The 15,258-nt window shown below is 36.2% G+C and overlaps 1 protein-coding gene across 1 annotated transcript; it reads right to left on the minus strand.

Moving 5' to 3' along the window:
- Nucleotides 1–2,026: 2,026 nt before the first annotated feature.
- On the minus strand, nt 2,027–14,270 carry LOC117569055 (fatty acyl-CoA reductase wat). Its single transcript, XM_034250066.2, has 11 exons — nt 14,203–14,270; nt 12,594–12,973; nt 11,539–11,667; nt 9,182–9,301; nt 7,951–8,049; nt 7,591–7,747; nt 5,751–5,940; nt 4,211–4,354; nt 3,612–3,731; nt 2,328–2,591; nt 2,027–2,179 (listed from the first exon to the last, which is right to left on the minus strand). The coding sequence occupies exons 1-11, from the start codon at nt 14,225–14,227 to the stop codon at nt 2,068–2,070; spliced, it is 1,740 nt and encodes a 579-aa protein (XP_034105957.1). The 5' UTR covers nt 14,228–14,270; the 3' UTR covers nt 2,027–2,067.
- Between the last annotated feature and the right edge of the window lie 988 nt (nt 14,271–15,258).

A 15,258-nucleotide genomic window follows, 5' to 3' on the forward strand; every position in this document is an offset into this window, starting at 1 on the left:
CGAGTGCAAAAAAGTATGCACATTAATTCAAGTAAAAATAAATTATAAAGGCAAAAGGCAAAAGGGCCCGCAGCCAGCAGAGCCGACGCAGCCGTCGACTTTTCGCTGCTCGTGCATTTTATGACGTTTAATGTGTTTCTGCTGTCAGCGCCAGAAGTCAGCGTCGCTGCCGACGGCGACGGCAACAGCAACAGCGACGTCGTCGTTGCAAGTTTCGAGCAGCGAGTGCAGCGTTGAGTGCATTTTGTTGATTTATAATAAAATAATGTAAAAATATTACACAATAATGAATGCGCGCGGAGTGTTGCCAGCGCCCCAATGTCAGCCCCGCCCCCTCCTCTCTTTCGCCGTCTTTCTCTCTCACTCTGTATCGCTGTCTTTGTCTCTGTCTCTTGACTGTGTCTGCGCTGCCATGAAATATGAAAGAAGCAAAATGTTGAGCGCAAAAAAGTTGCGAAAAGAAAGCAGCAAAAACCAAACAAGAACAAGAATATGAAATATGCGGCAAATAAAACTTTTAACTAAAATTATATATGTAATGGTATGTTACACACACACATATATATAAAACGACAGTGTGTGTGTGTTGGTTTGTCATGTTGTTTACGTTCGCTTCTTGGCCATTTTTCTTTGGCCAGGCTGCTTGTAAATTTATGCGGCACTCTGAACTCTGCATGCCCTACATTTTAAAAAGAAGAAGGAAGAGACTCAGCAAAGCTCTTTCTCAAATGACATTGACTGTTCTGTTACCATATAATTGTCGCAACTGTGATTAATGTGCTTTTTAAAGAGCTTTCACCACTTGACATCGACTTTCAACTAAAGATTTGTAAGCTGACGATTGTCTAAGCTTTGTAAAACTTTAAAACATCACAAGTTTTTCTAAAAGCTCCATCTATCGTCACATTGTCCTATTATTATGTACATATGCAAGTGTTTATGTTGAGATTAATGTGCTTTCTAAAGACTTTTCAATACCTAAGATAAAGTTTTAATTAAATACAAGGTCTACAAATCATTTTTGATTAAGTTTGTGTAAGTAATTAATGTGTTTCTAAAAGAGAGGAAACTTAAGATTGCAACTTAACAGTCATCGGCAGAACATTGCATAACATTTATATTCTCTAAAATCACGAGTTTTTTTAAAGCTCTAACGAATATTTCTTGTTATTCTTGAAAAATTTCTTTTCGTTGATTAATGTGCTTTTTAAACAGCTTTCAACACTTACTGTTGACTTTTAGCTAAAGACTTACCTTCTCAGTATTGGACCAAATATGCTGAATATGATAAAAGCCTTAAGAAAGAGCTTTCAACTGAATGTGGCTTCACTTAATATTGTTTTTAAAGCTTTTAGTTTTAGTATAAGCTGATTATGTCTAATCTTCCAATTAGTTTCATTAACTATGCTACACTGTACAAACTCAGCGAGCGATTAATCGTAAAAAAGCTCTTTTAAGTGCACTTTTAATTTTATTTGCTCACAAACTTAAACTGACTTTATTTATAGATTTTGTTTACACTTAATTCGTGGCACACACAAGCTGTTGACATGCTCGCATTGTTTGCTTGTAGAGCAGCATAAACTTTAGCTAACTGCAATCCCTATATATTTTGTGAGATCCTCTCTCAAAGTCAACACTTACAATCTGTTCAAAGTGTGTAAGTATGAGTGTATGTGTATGTGTGTGCTATGACGTTTTAGTCCTTGCAACTTTATCGCGCCAGAAATTGCATCATATTTCAAGACAGCGCGACAAAATATAAAAATACAAAGTTCACCGGCAGACAACTTTTTTACCTGACATCTTCCCTCCCTTATCTTCTCCTCTCTTCTTATGGCCAACTCTCAGTCAACCCACATGTCAGACAGCAAGGCGAAAGGCGAAAAAAGTTCTTGTTGCGGCCACGTTGCGTATGAGTAATGCGAGACAAAGTTGAAATGCCTTTTTAAGAAATCGCTTGGCATCGAGTTTATTAAAAGGTTAAGGCACTTGATTATAATTTATAATGACAGTGGGCTAAGAACAGCAGCAGCAGGAGAGCTCGGTCGACGCAGATCGCAGGACTTAGAGCGCAATCCTTGGCATAATTTTGAAAATGCGCAGATAAAAGCGCAGTATGCACATAATTAATGAAAGACCAAATGTCGTCTTCAGCAGCGTATGCAGCAGCAGCATCCTGTAAGGAAGAGAGAAGAGAAGAGAAAAGACGAGATGAGATGGAAGTAAGACCAAACAAAGTGTAATTAAAAAGTACTTAGTGCACACTCATTCGCTTCTTCTTTTGCCTTTCGCTTCGCTTTCGCCTTCTCAGTTCGTTCACTCACCTGCGATAAATAGTTTTGCGCTGTTGTAATTTATTATCGTTAGCGTTATCCTTAAAGAAGTAGCGCCTGATGCCGCTCAGATACGAACGAAAATATTCGCTCCAATTAATCGTTGCTATGTTAAACTGCAGCTTTTCACGCTCCCCAGCTGGCAGCAGTTCGTTCAATTCGTCAATGTTGCGATGGGCAAACTTCCACTCCTTGAGGCCAAACCAGGACATCATATTGATTATGCGCGAGATTTTACGATATGCCTTCACGTACCTAACGACCGCACAAATGAACAGTCCACAGAGAGAGAGAGAAAGAGAACAGGTGAACAGGAGAACAGGTGAACAACAACAGGACAGGACAGCAGCAGACAGAAGTAGCAATCATTCAGTATTGATTACCACTGCTAATTGGGTAGAAAGGCAACAGGAGAACGAGGAGCAGGAGCAGCAGCAGCAACTGAAGGAGCATCAACCAGTTCAACTGGTTCATAAATAAATGCCAAATAGCTCTGGTAATGCGCTCTAATTGCAATTTGTTAAATATAACGCATGCGACATGTAGTACGCTCACGACGAGAGTAGAAAGTGTGGTCAGTTGATGGCCTAGAAGCGAATACGCAATGCTCTACTTATGTTGTTAATATGTTATATTATATACTTTGATATACCATATTTATATACTATAATATACCATATTTAGATATACCACAAATTCAAATACGATTTGAAGGGATAGCTACATTATTACACTATAGAGAATTGCATTGTAAACAATTATTATAAATATTTAAAAAATACCGACCAAATTAATATAGTGATATATATTAAATGTTATATTTGGCATATTAATATACTACCTCATTCAAAAATATACCATAGAGAACAAAGTATATTAGATTGTCAATCTCTAAAGAAGTTTCTATGCTCATCTTCCTATTTATTATCCGCTTCTCTTTCTCTCTGCACTTCTCATCGTTTTGCAGCCAACCAAAGTGCATCTCTTAGGCAATATATCCTGCACAATCTGCTCTAATGTCAGGAGCATTCAATTGCCTTTCAATGTAGCGTTTAAAATCCGTTCAATGTAGCACAAACCCGAAACCCACAATAGCTGCAACTAACTTATATACACACAGCACAATCTGCAATGGGTGTGACTCTATCGATATCTATCTGCCACACTGATTCCCTCCTTTCCCCCTCTCTCTTACTTTCTCTTCTCTTATTGCTCTCTCTCTCTCTCTCTTTCTCCCCTCAATCGCTGCTGTTCGCTGTCTCTGTGTGTACTTACATGCGCTTTTGTCCGGTGGCCATGGCAATTAAATCTAAAATATAAGCTGGGATATTGTGCAAGAAAAATGCAATTGCACAATGCAGAGGCTTCGATGGTATTATAACGTACGAGAAGCACCTGTGACAATAATGTGGTCCAATGGGTTCGTTGTCCATATCGATGGCAAATGTTGCAGGTTTCAGGTTGCAAGTTACAGGAGTTGCAGGAGTTGTCGGCGATTCAACAGCCATTCGATTTGGTTTAGTTGCCATTTTTCCCGTTTGGGGTTTTTGGGGTTTTTGTTATCCCCGCCGTCGCATGTATTGAATTCGATTCGTTTGATTCGTTTTTTTTCCCGTTCGTTTTTTGTTTGGTTTTCGTGTGACATGTGTGCACAGTAGTTCCATTGTTTCAAGGTATTAGCAGAGTGTAGATATATTTTTGCCAAACATTCGAATCGCCGCCGCACAGAAATACACAATGAGAGCAAAATACACCAGCAATATTTAAGCATTTCGGATTAGACATGCATGCAATATGGCCAAGCTTCATGCGGATAACTTTGCCACAAAAATTGAAAAATTCAACAAAGAATATTTATATCTATGTATACACACCAAAGCGCCTTGTCGAATGGCTCGTGAAATCCTTGACGAGACAGGTGCATGTACTGGCCCCAGGTTATGTTGTTCACATCGGAGACGTAATTGTAGACGGGCAGCTCCGATTTTCCATCGAGTTGTTTCTCACGCTGTTCGAATCTGCAAAGGCATTATTTTAATGCGATGAGCTCAACTGCTTTAGGCTGTAACTCAATCTAGGTAAGAGTTTTGTTGCATGAATGCAAATACGATTTAATATATAATATGAGAATATTAAATACGAAAGGATATAAATCTATATCTATGTATATAAGGAAATTGATTCAAAAAATGCATGTGACTTAAATTCAGACCAAAGCTGATTGCATAGTATGAAATACTATTAGATGTATCAGGGGTAAAAATTCAATATAATCTTTAATTTAATATTCACTGTATAAAAGATATTAGTTAGGAAACTCAAAACATATTCTGTTATAAATCTAAGAACTGGTAGCATAAATGCAAACACATAACTTAATATAAAATATGTGAATATTAAATACTATTAGATGCAACTGCGTACATTATAAAGATTATTCAATTCAAGTGCTTTAATATACTATTCATTGTAGACAAGATTTTGTACTTAAATAAGAGCAGTTTCTCTTATGCATATATTGCATAAATACATACACAAATACATAGATATAAAATAAAATACTACAAAAATGCAAACTTCTGATATAAATCTAAAAGCTGAATGCATAAATGAATTACAATGTAATACAAACTTTGAGATTATTAAATACTTTTAGTTGTATAAATAAGAAATGATTCAATAAAATATATAATATTATATTCACTTTATATATGCAACACAATTTCATAGTTAAGTTCAAAACAGTTTTTGGTAAAAATACAATACAATTTAATGCAAAATATGTGCTAAATTAACAAATAAATCTGCAACTATACGAGCATGGAATAAATGCTTTAATGTTATTTTATTCCATAATTTTCCTCATGTAGTTTGGATATTTTTGAGTTTATTTACTAAGCTATGTATTATAATAATGCAATGCAACGCACAAATTCTATCAAATAATTTTGGCAACTAATTAATGAAAATATATCAAATAAATACTTCAATTTGCTATTCACCAAATAAAACAATGTTATTAGTTAAATCCATAGCAGCTCTAAAAATTTGGCAGAGTAATTCCTAGTTTTCTTGCATAAATGCAACATAGTTTAAAAAAATAATTTAATCTTGTTATATACTAGCTCCAATTCACCATTTGCAAAACTAAGTTTAGTTGAAAAGATGTCGAAGCAACAAGCCTTAAATTAAAAAGAACTTTTTAGCTATCGGTATAAACAATACTTATGAGACAATAATAAAACAAAACAATAGAAAATAAAAAATTACCCTGCATTAATTAATGTGCAACTCAGTTGGGGAAGTTGATTTCTTTTATATGTTTACTGAAAGGTCTTTAACAAAATACTTTCCCCCACTACTGAGACTACTTTGTGTGTTGTGCAGTTGCTCAGTTGTTAAGCATCGACTAACCTTCGAGCGATATCCCAGGCGGATGCTATCATTGCATTCACCACATAATCGGCGGGCACCATGTTCGCCTTGCAGTTGGCGGTGCCGTAAATGCAACGTACGAGTCCCCGGGCCGACCAAGTGCATAAACCTGATGGCCCGTACAAATTATCAGTCCAGCCGGGAAATGGATCCTTGTACGTTGACATTACTGCAAATAAATAAGAATTAATGGCTGCTTTGTGTGCTCGCTGGCCACAGCCAAAGAGAAATACACAGAGAACAAGAAAGAGAGAGAAAGAGTGAGAGAGCGTGGAGTATGGAGACTCGAGTCCGTTGTTGATTTTAGACAACGCCAAAAGCGATAATGGTCCAATGGCTTCTTCCTCTTACTCCTACTCCTCCTCCTTATCCTCCTCCTCTTTCGACTGCTAACTGATATGCCTGACTCCCAATTGCAAGTTTTGCACTTGAATTTTCGTCTCTCTCTCTTTTTGTTTTTTTGCTGCTCCATTTTATTTCATTTGTTGCTGTTGTTGGGGGCTTGGGATGTGCAGCAGCAGCAGCAGGATATGCTATGGATGCTTTGGCATTTTTGTGTTAAAATAAATGAAAATTTGTTTGCGCTTTGTTACGAAGCTCAAGCAGCAGTCGGCCAGCTGCCGGAGTCCGTGAGTCCGTGTGTCGGCGGCAATCGAGAGTCGCCGGTTCTCTGGGTCTGAGCAAGTCAGGCATGCTCTGACTTTTAGCTGCGCTTTGTTATGCACTTTGCAAAAGGCATTAACGCTTCGTCATGAAATATGCAAAGCCTTGTAGAAATATTCCTAGCCTAAATCAGTCTGATGAGTTGTAGTTGATATAAACGTGAGCATTTTTTAACTTAATCTCTCAACTAAGAAGTGTTGCAGCCTTCAGTATATTCAATTAAATTTTATATTTTTCATACAAGTAAATAATAAAATAAAGCGCATTGAGAGAGTTTTCTCTGTCGTTCATGCGCCATCTATCGGTTTATCAATGCACTAGTTCAATGTGTTTGCAAAATGCAAATGGTTCGTGTCCATGTTGAATATCAATTAATGAACATGCTACGGTTTGTGACTTGCTTAAGCGTTAAGTCTCTTCATAATTTAAAATTATTAATATAAATAGTTAGAAAACGAATTTTGACAAAATTATTTCATGCACTAAGCGATCAAATTTCTTAAGCTATGATGTGTACAAATTTCAGACTGTTATCATTCACCCTCTGGGATGTATGGAAGTTTATAGTCTTTAGGATATTTGTCAAAACAAGAATTCATCTTATTTGATTTCTCTAATGATGCCAAATTAAAGTTCTATTCTTCCTTTGAAAGAGTATACAATCAACAGCACTTGCAATAAATCTATTCCTGCTTCTTTTTAGTAACGTAACGTTACGTTACGTTGCGTTTTGGCTGCTGCCATCGCAGTTGCACACCAAAAAAAGTTTTTTGCACATGCATTTATCTGAGCAAAGCTTGGTACACTCGACTCTTCGACTTTGGTCCCCAGACACTATGGGGAAATGCAACGTTGTTTTTCTGTTTTCCACAAATTTTAAATATTCCTTTTTCTAGCTGCTGTTGCTCCTGCTGCTGCTGCTTCACTGATCCTTTGGGGCTGGTGTGCAAGTCCAGGCAGCTGTGAATTTCAAATTTCTTTTCTTTTTCGCATTTTCGTTTTTTACGCTTGCAATCTCACGAGCTACCCTGGGGCATTTTGGGGTCTAATTATCTGACAATTAGTTTGTGAAGTCAACTTTAAGACCACAGGAAAATCACAGTTGCAGTTTTTCTCCGCAACCGTCGCCCACAAGGATTTTGTGCACTAATCTTACCAATGGGCGGTCGAAAGATGCCAGCGGGCAAGTGAAAAGCACGATGATTGACCAGATTCTCGGCACACTTCTTTGTCATGGTGTAGGTGTTGGGCATTTGGCCAATGAGGCAGGGACGCAGCTTTTCCAGCGTCTCATCGTCAAAGGTGCGATAAATCTGTGTGAAGAAATAAACTATATACATTTTGTACCTTTTGTGTATGTCAGATTTTAATTTAAATAAATTGTTAAGCCAATCAGATCAGGCTGCAATATGCAGTCGTCATTGCGTATGCGTATAAAATAATAATAATATTCATGAGAACTGTTTGTTTCCCCCCTCTTAAATACCCAAGCATTGAGTTTGCTCGTTCAACCAACCTGCATGATTTTTTCGTAGCCAATTTCATTCTCGTACACTTGCTCCTTGATGAATTTGCGATTGCAGTTGCAGTACAGTGTCGAAATGTGTACGAATGACTGCGGGACGGAGGCGCAATGGGCGTGGCATCATGTCGAATGTTGATTGAATTGTGTTGAAATTGTTTGCATGCCGCGGCCGTTAAAAATATGCAACAACAGAAAAAGCATTACGATATAAAAAATAAACAAACACGCACACTCTCTTACGCATAACACACACACACTCACACACACATACACACATTCTCACGCAAAGTGCTGTAAATATTAAAATTCATACACAAATATTTTGCCATGCAGACATGGGAATTATGTATTTTGGTTACTTAAAACCGATATGCGAATATTTAACTCGATTCCACAACAAAAGATCCATATTTTTTAAACCGCACCTCAACCACAATCTGTTAATGCTATAACCATTAAAAGCTCTTTTGGGATTCAACAGAAAAAGGTCTAACGATCAGATTTCACACCAAATGTGGTTGTAATAATGATTTCAGATGGTTCAGTATTATACATCAATATATTTTAAAGTTTAACAGTTTAAGTTTTTAATAAAGCAATTATATATACGTGAACTTTATAGACACAGTCTATTGACTATTAATCAAATATACCAAAATACTTAATCAAATATATACTAAATAATACCAAACGGTAGAACAGTAGAATTTATATAATGAATTAGTTAGTATAATGATATACCATAATTGTACATAGAGTATATACTAAATTCTATACTATACTATATACTAAATTAGGTAGTATAAAGATATACCAAAATATTATGCTGAATTAAAAATTCTATACTAACTTAGTTAGTATAACAATATACTATAGGAAAGAAAGAATACAAGATTCTCAACTGAAGCTGTTAGGATACGACAGCATAATATACTGAATATACGTATACTAAATGATACTGAAAAGTATCAAATATTAGTGGAATAACGTTATAAAATATAAAATATATTTTTTCTCTCATAACTTCCAAGTTTTTTAAATGAACTGCAAGAGATGTCTTGTTCTCTTTGCCAAATATCCTTATACACTAAGAATATAGGGAATTCGTTTACCTTTCAGACTACTTTAGTAACTTTATAGTGTTTCACATCTTTGTTGCGATAAGAGTCTTGAATTGTTTTGCAGTTGTGCGCTTTTATAGTTGCAGTTGAATATTACTTACCTTTAACTGCTTCATTTGCATGGCCAAATCGAGTATCTTCTTGGTGCCGAGGACATTAATGTCAATAGCATCGCTTAGCTTCTCATTGAATTTTACCGAAGCGACAACGTTGAAGACAATCTAACCAGAAAAAGAAAAAAATAACGAAAATGTTGAAAATGTAATGCATATTAAAATTGAAAATAGAAAACAAAAAAAATACCAATGCAACAAAGCACGAGTAGCGACAGCACTAACAACAACAATAACTTGCAGCATGCAGCTTAACAACAAAAGCACATGCAAAATGCACGAGAAGTGCATGCAAAACAGGACAGAAGCGATTGCAGGATGCATTTGGTGTCGCCTCGTCCTGCTGCGTTCGCTGATAACCTCAAAGTCAGGCAGGAGACACGCGGATATGCGGGATGTGGAGGATGGGGATGGGGAGGCTGCAGGACATGGCTACACATGCAACTGCTGCATTGAACATCGACAACAAAGCAATTTTAGTTTTAAAACTGTGCAAGGACTAAGCGCTGTGAATCCTGCCGACTGCACCACATGCAAGTGACTGACTTGTATGCAAAATGTTTTGCAAAAACACACACACACATAAAAAAACAAAAACAAAAATAAATAAATAAAGCACACAAAGAAAACAATTGAGAATATTGCAACCCGACTTAAGGATACTCTACAAGCAACAGGATATTTTAAATTAATCGTTTTATAAAATGAATTATGTAACTCCAAAGATGGTTGTTGTTAACGAGAGAACTAACTTCTAACTAACTTCTTTGCATAGAAAGGAATTTTAATATAAAAATTTTGAAATCTCACAGGCTTAATGAAAGAACTAAAAAATTGGTATTCGAAGAAAATTACAGTCTTAATATTTGAGTAATATTTTCTTTTTTAAAGTATTCTATATATGTAATTGTGGATACACCTAAAATTTTCACTTATTACACATATGTATTTGGGGATAAATGTAAAGATAAAAACATTTTATTAAAAAAAAAAACAATTTAATGATATTGTGAAATATATAATTAAACTTTAAGGATAGCTATAGCAGTAACAACTTTGCAAAGAAAAGAATTTTTATACAAATACTTTTTAATTCTAAGATAATGCTGCAGTTAATGAAAAAACCAACAGCTTTACATTGAAAAGAATTTTCTTTTGTATTTTCGTTTCTTCTTTTATATTTTGGAGTATTATATATAATAGTAGATAAAATTAAGTCAGCATTGATTATAGTAAGATATAAATAAGTTACATTTTAAAGATTCTAAAGTTAAAGTTATGAAAGTAAATCTCAATTTAATTATGTAATCAAAAATGCTTTGAAACCTTAAAAATGGCTGCCGATAAAACGAGCAAAATGATAGAAAAATGAATTTTAAATTTTGTGTCTTTTATGTAGCAAACAAAAAAACTTGATTTCATTTATTTCAGCAGAACTTAAAGCTCCAAAGAAAAACTTTTTATTCATAGCAACATTAATTTTTATTGTTAATATTCTTTTCATGCTTAGGTTCCCTTTAGTGTGTTTTTTAAGGTAATAGATACACCTTCATTCAATAGACAAACTTGAAACATTTAACGTATTAATATCGATTGAATTTTTTTTTGCTGTCTGTTGGGTGCATTAGCCATTATGGCATCATGCTCTTCCTGCGGCGTTTTTGAATGCAGGAATACAGGGTATGAAAAGAAACTAAAACAGAAAACGGATGCGCCTGGCAGGACAATGGCTCGCGCACGCCAAACACTTGAAGCATGCACAGGAATTTTCATTTATTTATATATTGTTTTTTATAACCAGCAGTAGGAGCAACAGAAGAAGCTCCTATTGGAGTTGGAGTTAAGGCTGCATGAGAATGCTGCAGAGGAGTAGGTACACATTTTCACAGTTCTACGTGCCGGGTTTCAATTTTTGTTGAAAAGTAGAAAATATATATTTTTGTGCCTTTGCTTTTGATTTTTTGTTGTTCTCGTTGTGTGTGGAGTGTTGGAGAAAAAATCATAAAAAAGAAAATAAAGCGACTGCATGCTGCTGTTGTCGTAAACATGGCGCCTGCTTTTGCCACACGATGCTACGTAACGTAATGCACAAACAGACAGACGGACGAACGGACGGACAGACAGAGAAATGGAGAGCAGGACATGGGGAGCGAGTCATTCAAACAGATAGGCAAACACACACACACTAAAAGAAGGAGACGGAGAGAGGAAAGTTTCACACAAAAGTCCATTGATTGAATTGCCAACAAACAGACAACAAACTGCAATACACGAGATCCTCTCCAGCTGTTGAGAACAGACGAGAGAAACAGTGTGAAGCAGAAGGAGAGGTGGAAGATACTCACTTGGACCTCAGACGAGAGCATTGCACGGTCGGCGGCATCGATGTCCAGGTCGATGGCACTGTAATCAGCGCGTATCGGATGCACCTTCTCCAACAACTCGGGGCTCTCCTCGCGTATTGTATTGAATAACTGCGAATAGAAAAAGGTTAGACTGAGAAAATCCCCTCTAAAAAAGATATGGTTTTGTATCACCATTTCATCTGCTACACAACGAGCAAAATACTTAAAGACTTTTCGATCATAAAACAAAATTTTAATCTTAAAAAGATACTAAAATAAAAATGCAGTCCTTAACGTTCTTAAACTACAATTTCAATTTCATATTCAATACTTCTTGGATCTAAAATAAAAGTTCTTAAAAGATGATTCCAATCTGAAAATGTTCTGGCTGAGGCTAAGGCTCTAATGACTGTTATAAAAATTGTGTTACAAAAACAAGTTATTGAAATAAGATTTCGGTTGAAAAAAGTTCGTGAAACACAATTTTAATTTTCTATTAACTTTATAAGGTTGGCCTTCTAATGATGATATGAATGAAAACATTTTAAAACAAGAATTTTCTATACAACCTGAAGGAATATTGTAACAATCAAAATTGAAATGATTAGGTATTTTTTGATGTAGGTTCAATTCTAATATATTTAACTTTTCTAATATAGGAATATATATAAATAGATTCTTTTTTTAATAGAGAAAAGTCAAATATAAATGTGGATTTTTTAACTTGATTTAAGTGTTTATTTTCTAGCTCGCATTTCAAAAATTTATTCATCATTGTCTCCTTTTTTTTGTGTTTTTATGCCTTAGCATACCCGCTGCAGTCTTTTAATTGTTAGTCAGTATAGTATTTCACAACAACGCCAAGAGCTACCGTTGAGTTTGCATTGTGCAGTGCCGCCAGAAGACGATTGACAGGCAAACTGTGCGACTGTGTGCCTTCTCTCTCTTTCTTTCTCTCTGTCTCTCTCTCTCTCTCTCTGTTGGCAGTTGAACAGTTGACAAGCAGACCGACGACAGCCGGCAGCAACTCATTTCCCCAGTTGCTATTGACTTACCGACTCATTGAAGAATCCTTGCAATCGCTGCTGCACGCTCATGTTGTCCTTGCTGCGTATCAGCATGTAAATTTTACGCAAACCAAAGGCCCGCAACAATTTCTCGGTTAGCACTTTGCCCACAAAACCCGTGCCGCCAGTAATGAGCACCGTGGCATTACTATAGAAATCCGTAACAGGCATGCAACTCGCCGTGCAACAACTCCCAGCAGCAACATCAGCGACCTCAGCGTTGCCATTTGTTGCCGCTGCTGCTGCTTCATTGCTCATTGTGGTTACCTCGAAGAGCTCCGTGTTGCTGCCACAAGCGCTGCCTTCTGCGCTTCCATTGCCGCTGCTGCGACGCGACGAGCTCGTCGATGAGAAAGCCTTGCGCGCTCCTGTCTCGGGCGATATATGTTTGATGGGGGGCCGGCCGTCATTTCCAATATGTTCAACACGATTTGCAGCAAAGAGAAAGCGAAGAGAGCGGAAAAGGTTATTAGACGTATACGCAACAACTTTAAAAGTTTGCATATCGAAACTTTAAACCAATATGCGATGTGTATCAAAATCTAGCTAAATTTGTCGAGTTGCGAATATGGCTGATAGAGAAGTTTGAGCTGCAACTCATCAAACAGTCAAACACTTTGTGTTGCTGCTTACATCCTGAAGCAAGCTCTTCAAAAGCACACAATCTTGGTTAACTGCATTTTGCAGAAGTCAGTTTAGATTGAGAAATCCTGCTGTATGAACTAAATTTTGTAAAAGTTAATTTGAGTTCAAACCAGAATGGTTTAACTTATGAATTAAAAAAAAAAAATTCTGCATAATCTAAGTTTTGAAGCATTACATTCTAACAAAGTTCTAACAAAGTCTGAAATATACAGCTTATCATTTATTTCACATTAGGTAGCTTCATTCAATGTTATCCTTTATTGTTTAGCAAGAGATAAAAACATATTCAAGTGTTTTGCTTTTAAAAATGATATTTGTAGACAAACAACAATGGGCAAAATATGTTTTTTGGATCTTTAAAACGTGAAATTCCTTAGCTGCTTAGCAGTAACTAGTATTTTTACTTATATCATTTATATAATGTTAATCTATTCATATTGCTTTCGAATTTATCTCAAATTTTATTGTTGTTGCCTAGAGGTTGCTAATGTTTGAGAGTCTATTCATTATATAATGGTGTTCTATTTACATACTATATAAGTCATAAAAATGCTCATTTTTTTGATTTTTTTTTTCAAATTTTTTATTCATATGAAAAGAAGTTTATAAATTGTTGTCTCTAAGAGAGCGCTCTTTAAATTATTGCTTATTTTTTAAAGCAAATTATTTATGGAAAGATTTTTAATACGCTTATTTCCCATTATTAATTAACTCTACATACTTACACACGTAATTGTAAAATTCTGTAAATTAAAATTCTTGAATTCTACCGATAACTTTCTTTTCTATTTTTTTCATGAATAAATAGTTTCGCTTTGACATTGAAAAGCATTTCTTTACACACATATTGCCAACAAGCTTCAACTGCCTTTAATTTAAGCAGCAAATTCACATTTTATCGATTTGCAAATATGCAAATATATCTTTGATATTTAATCTCTTGTGTACACACCTTTATTGTCGTTTGTTTCATGCATTTTGCACTAGAATTGTATAGAAACGAACCGCACAACAGAAAAGCCAGACGAACATTGAAAGTGCTTTTGAATAGCGTTGTTTTTTTTGTCTCTCTAATTGTTAAAAATAATATACGGGCGATATCCAACGATGTCAATCAATAACTGACAGTCCATGGGTTATAAAGATTTTCCCACCGAAATGTCAATTATTTAAAGGAAATGCTAACCCAATTATATCATATACACATGGCTGTGTGCTTGAGTGTGTTTGTGTTAGTGAGTGTCCTGTCTGCGTATCTGTGTGTGTGTTTAAGTGGTGTACTTGGCGAGTTATTCAACTAAATGGCTGTGCGGCCTGTTGAGGTCTCTCGCTGACATTGCGGTTGCATTTGACCTGCTGACCTGCTGCACTCACACACACGCACACACACACATACGCACACTGATTGGCAGTGTCAGCCCCTCTCTATATGGCTATCTTTTTCACTCATTCACTCGCTGTCTCTATCACACTTTTCCCCCATCGTTAGACGCCTCTCGCCAGCCGTTTTAAACATTGTTAATTATTCAATTATCAACAGCCAATGCGCCTTATGTGTGTGTGTGTGTGCTGCCAGGACATGCAACCAAGTGTCCAGTTATCTGAAAATATTCCTGACGCTATATTAAGGGTGGCCGGCTGTCTGTCGATGTGTCTGTGTGTGTGTGTGTGTGTCTGCCATGGCCAACATGTCCCATGTTCATGTGCATGTCCACTCAGTCAGTTCATTGCGTGTTTTGCACTGTGTATCTAACAGCCTCTGTGTGCGTGTGAGTTACTCTGCGCGTATGTGTCGGTGTGTCGGTGTGTGTGTGTTGGCCAGAGTGCAGCATATGTTGTTTGATTGCATGTGGCATAAAAAGAAAGCAACTACAGCCGCACATATGCCGTCTATTGCGTGACACTGTTGTTGCCACGAATATCCTTGTTGCTGTTGTCATATTTTGTTAGTGTTTGTCATCCAGGATGTGCCGCTTTGCTTGTCCTGCTATTAGCTTAGCTTAATCAT

The sequence above is a fragment of the Drosophila albomicans genome, chromosome 3, assembly GCF_009650485.2.
Source record: "Drosophila albomicans strain 15112-1751.03 chromosome 3, ASM965048v2, whole genome shotgun sequence".
In the NCBI taxonomy this organism is placed as follows: Eukaryota; Metazoa; Arthropoda; class Insecta; order Diptera; family Drosophilidae; genus Drosophila; species Drosophila albomicans.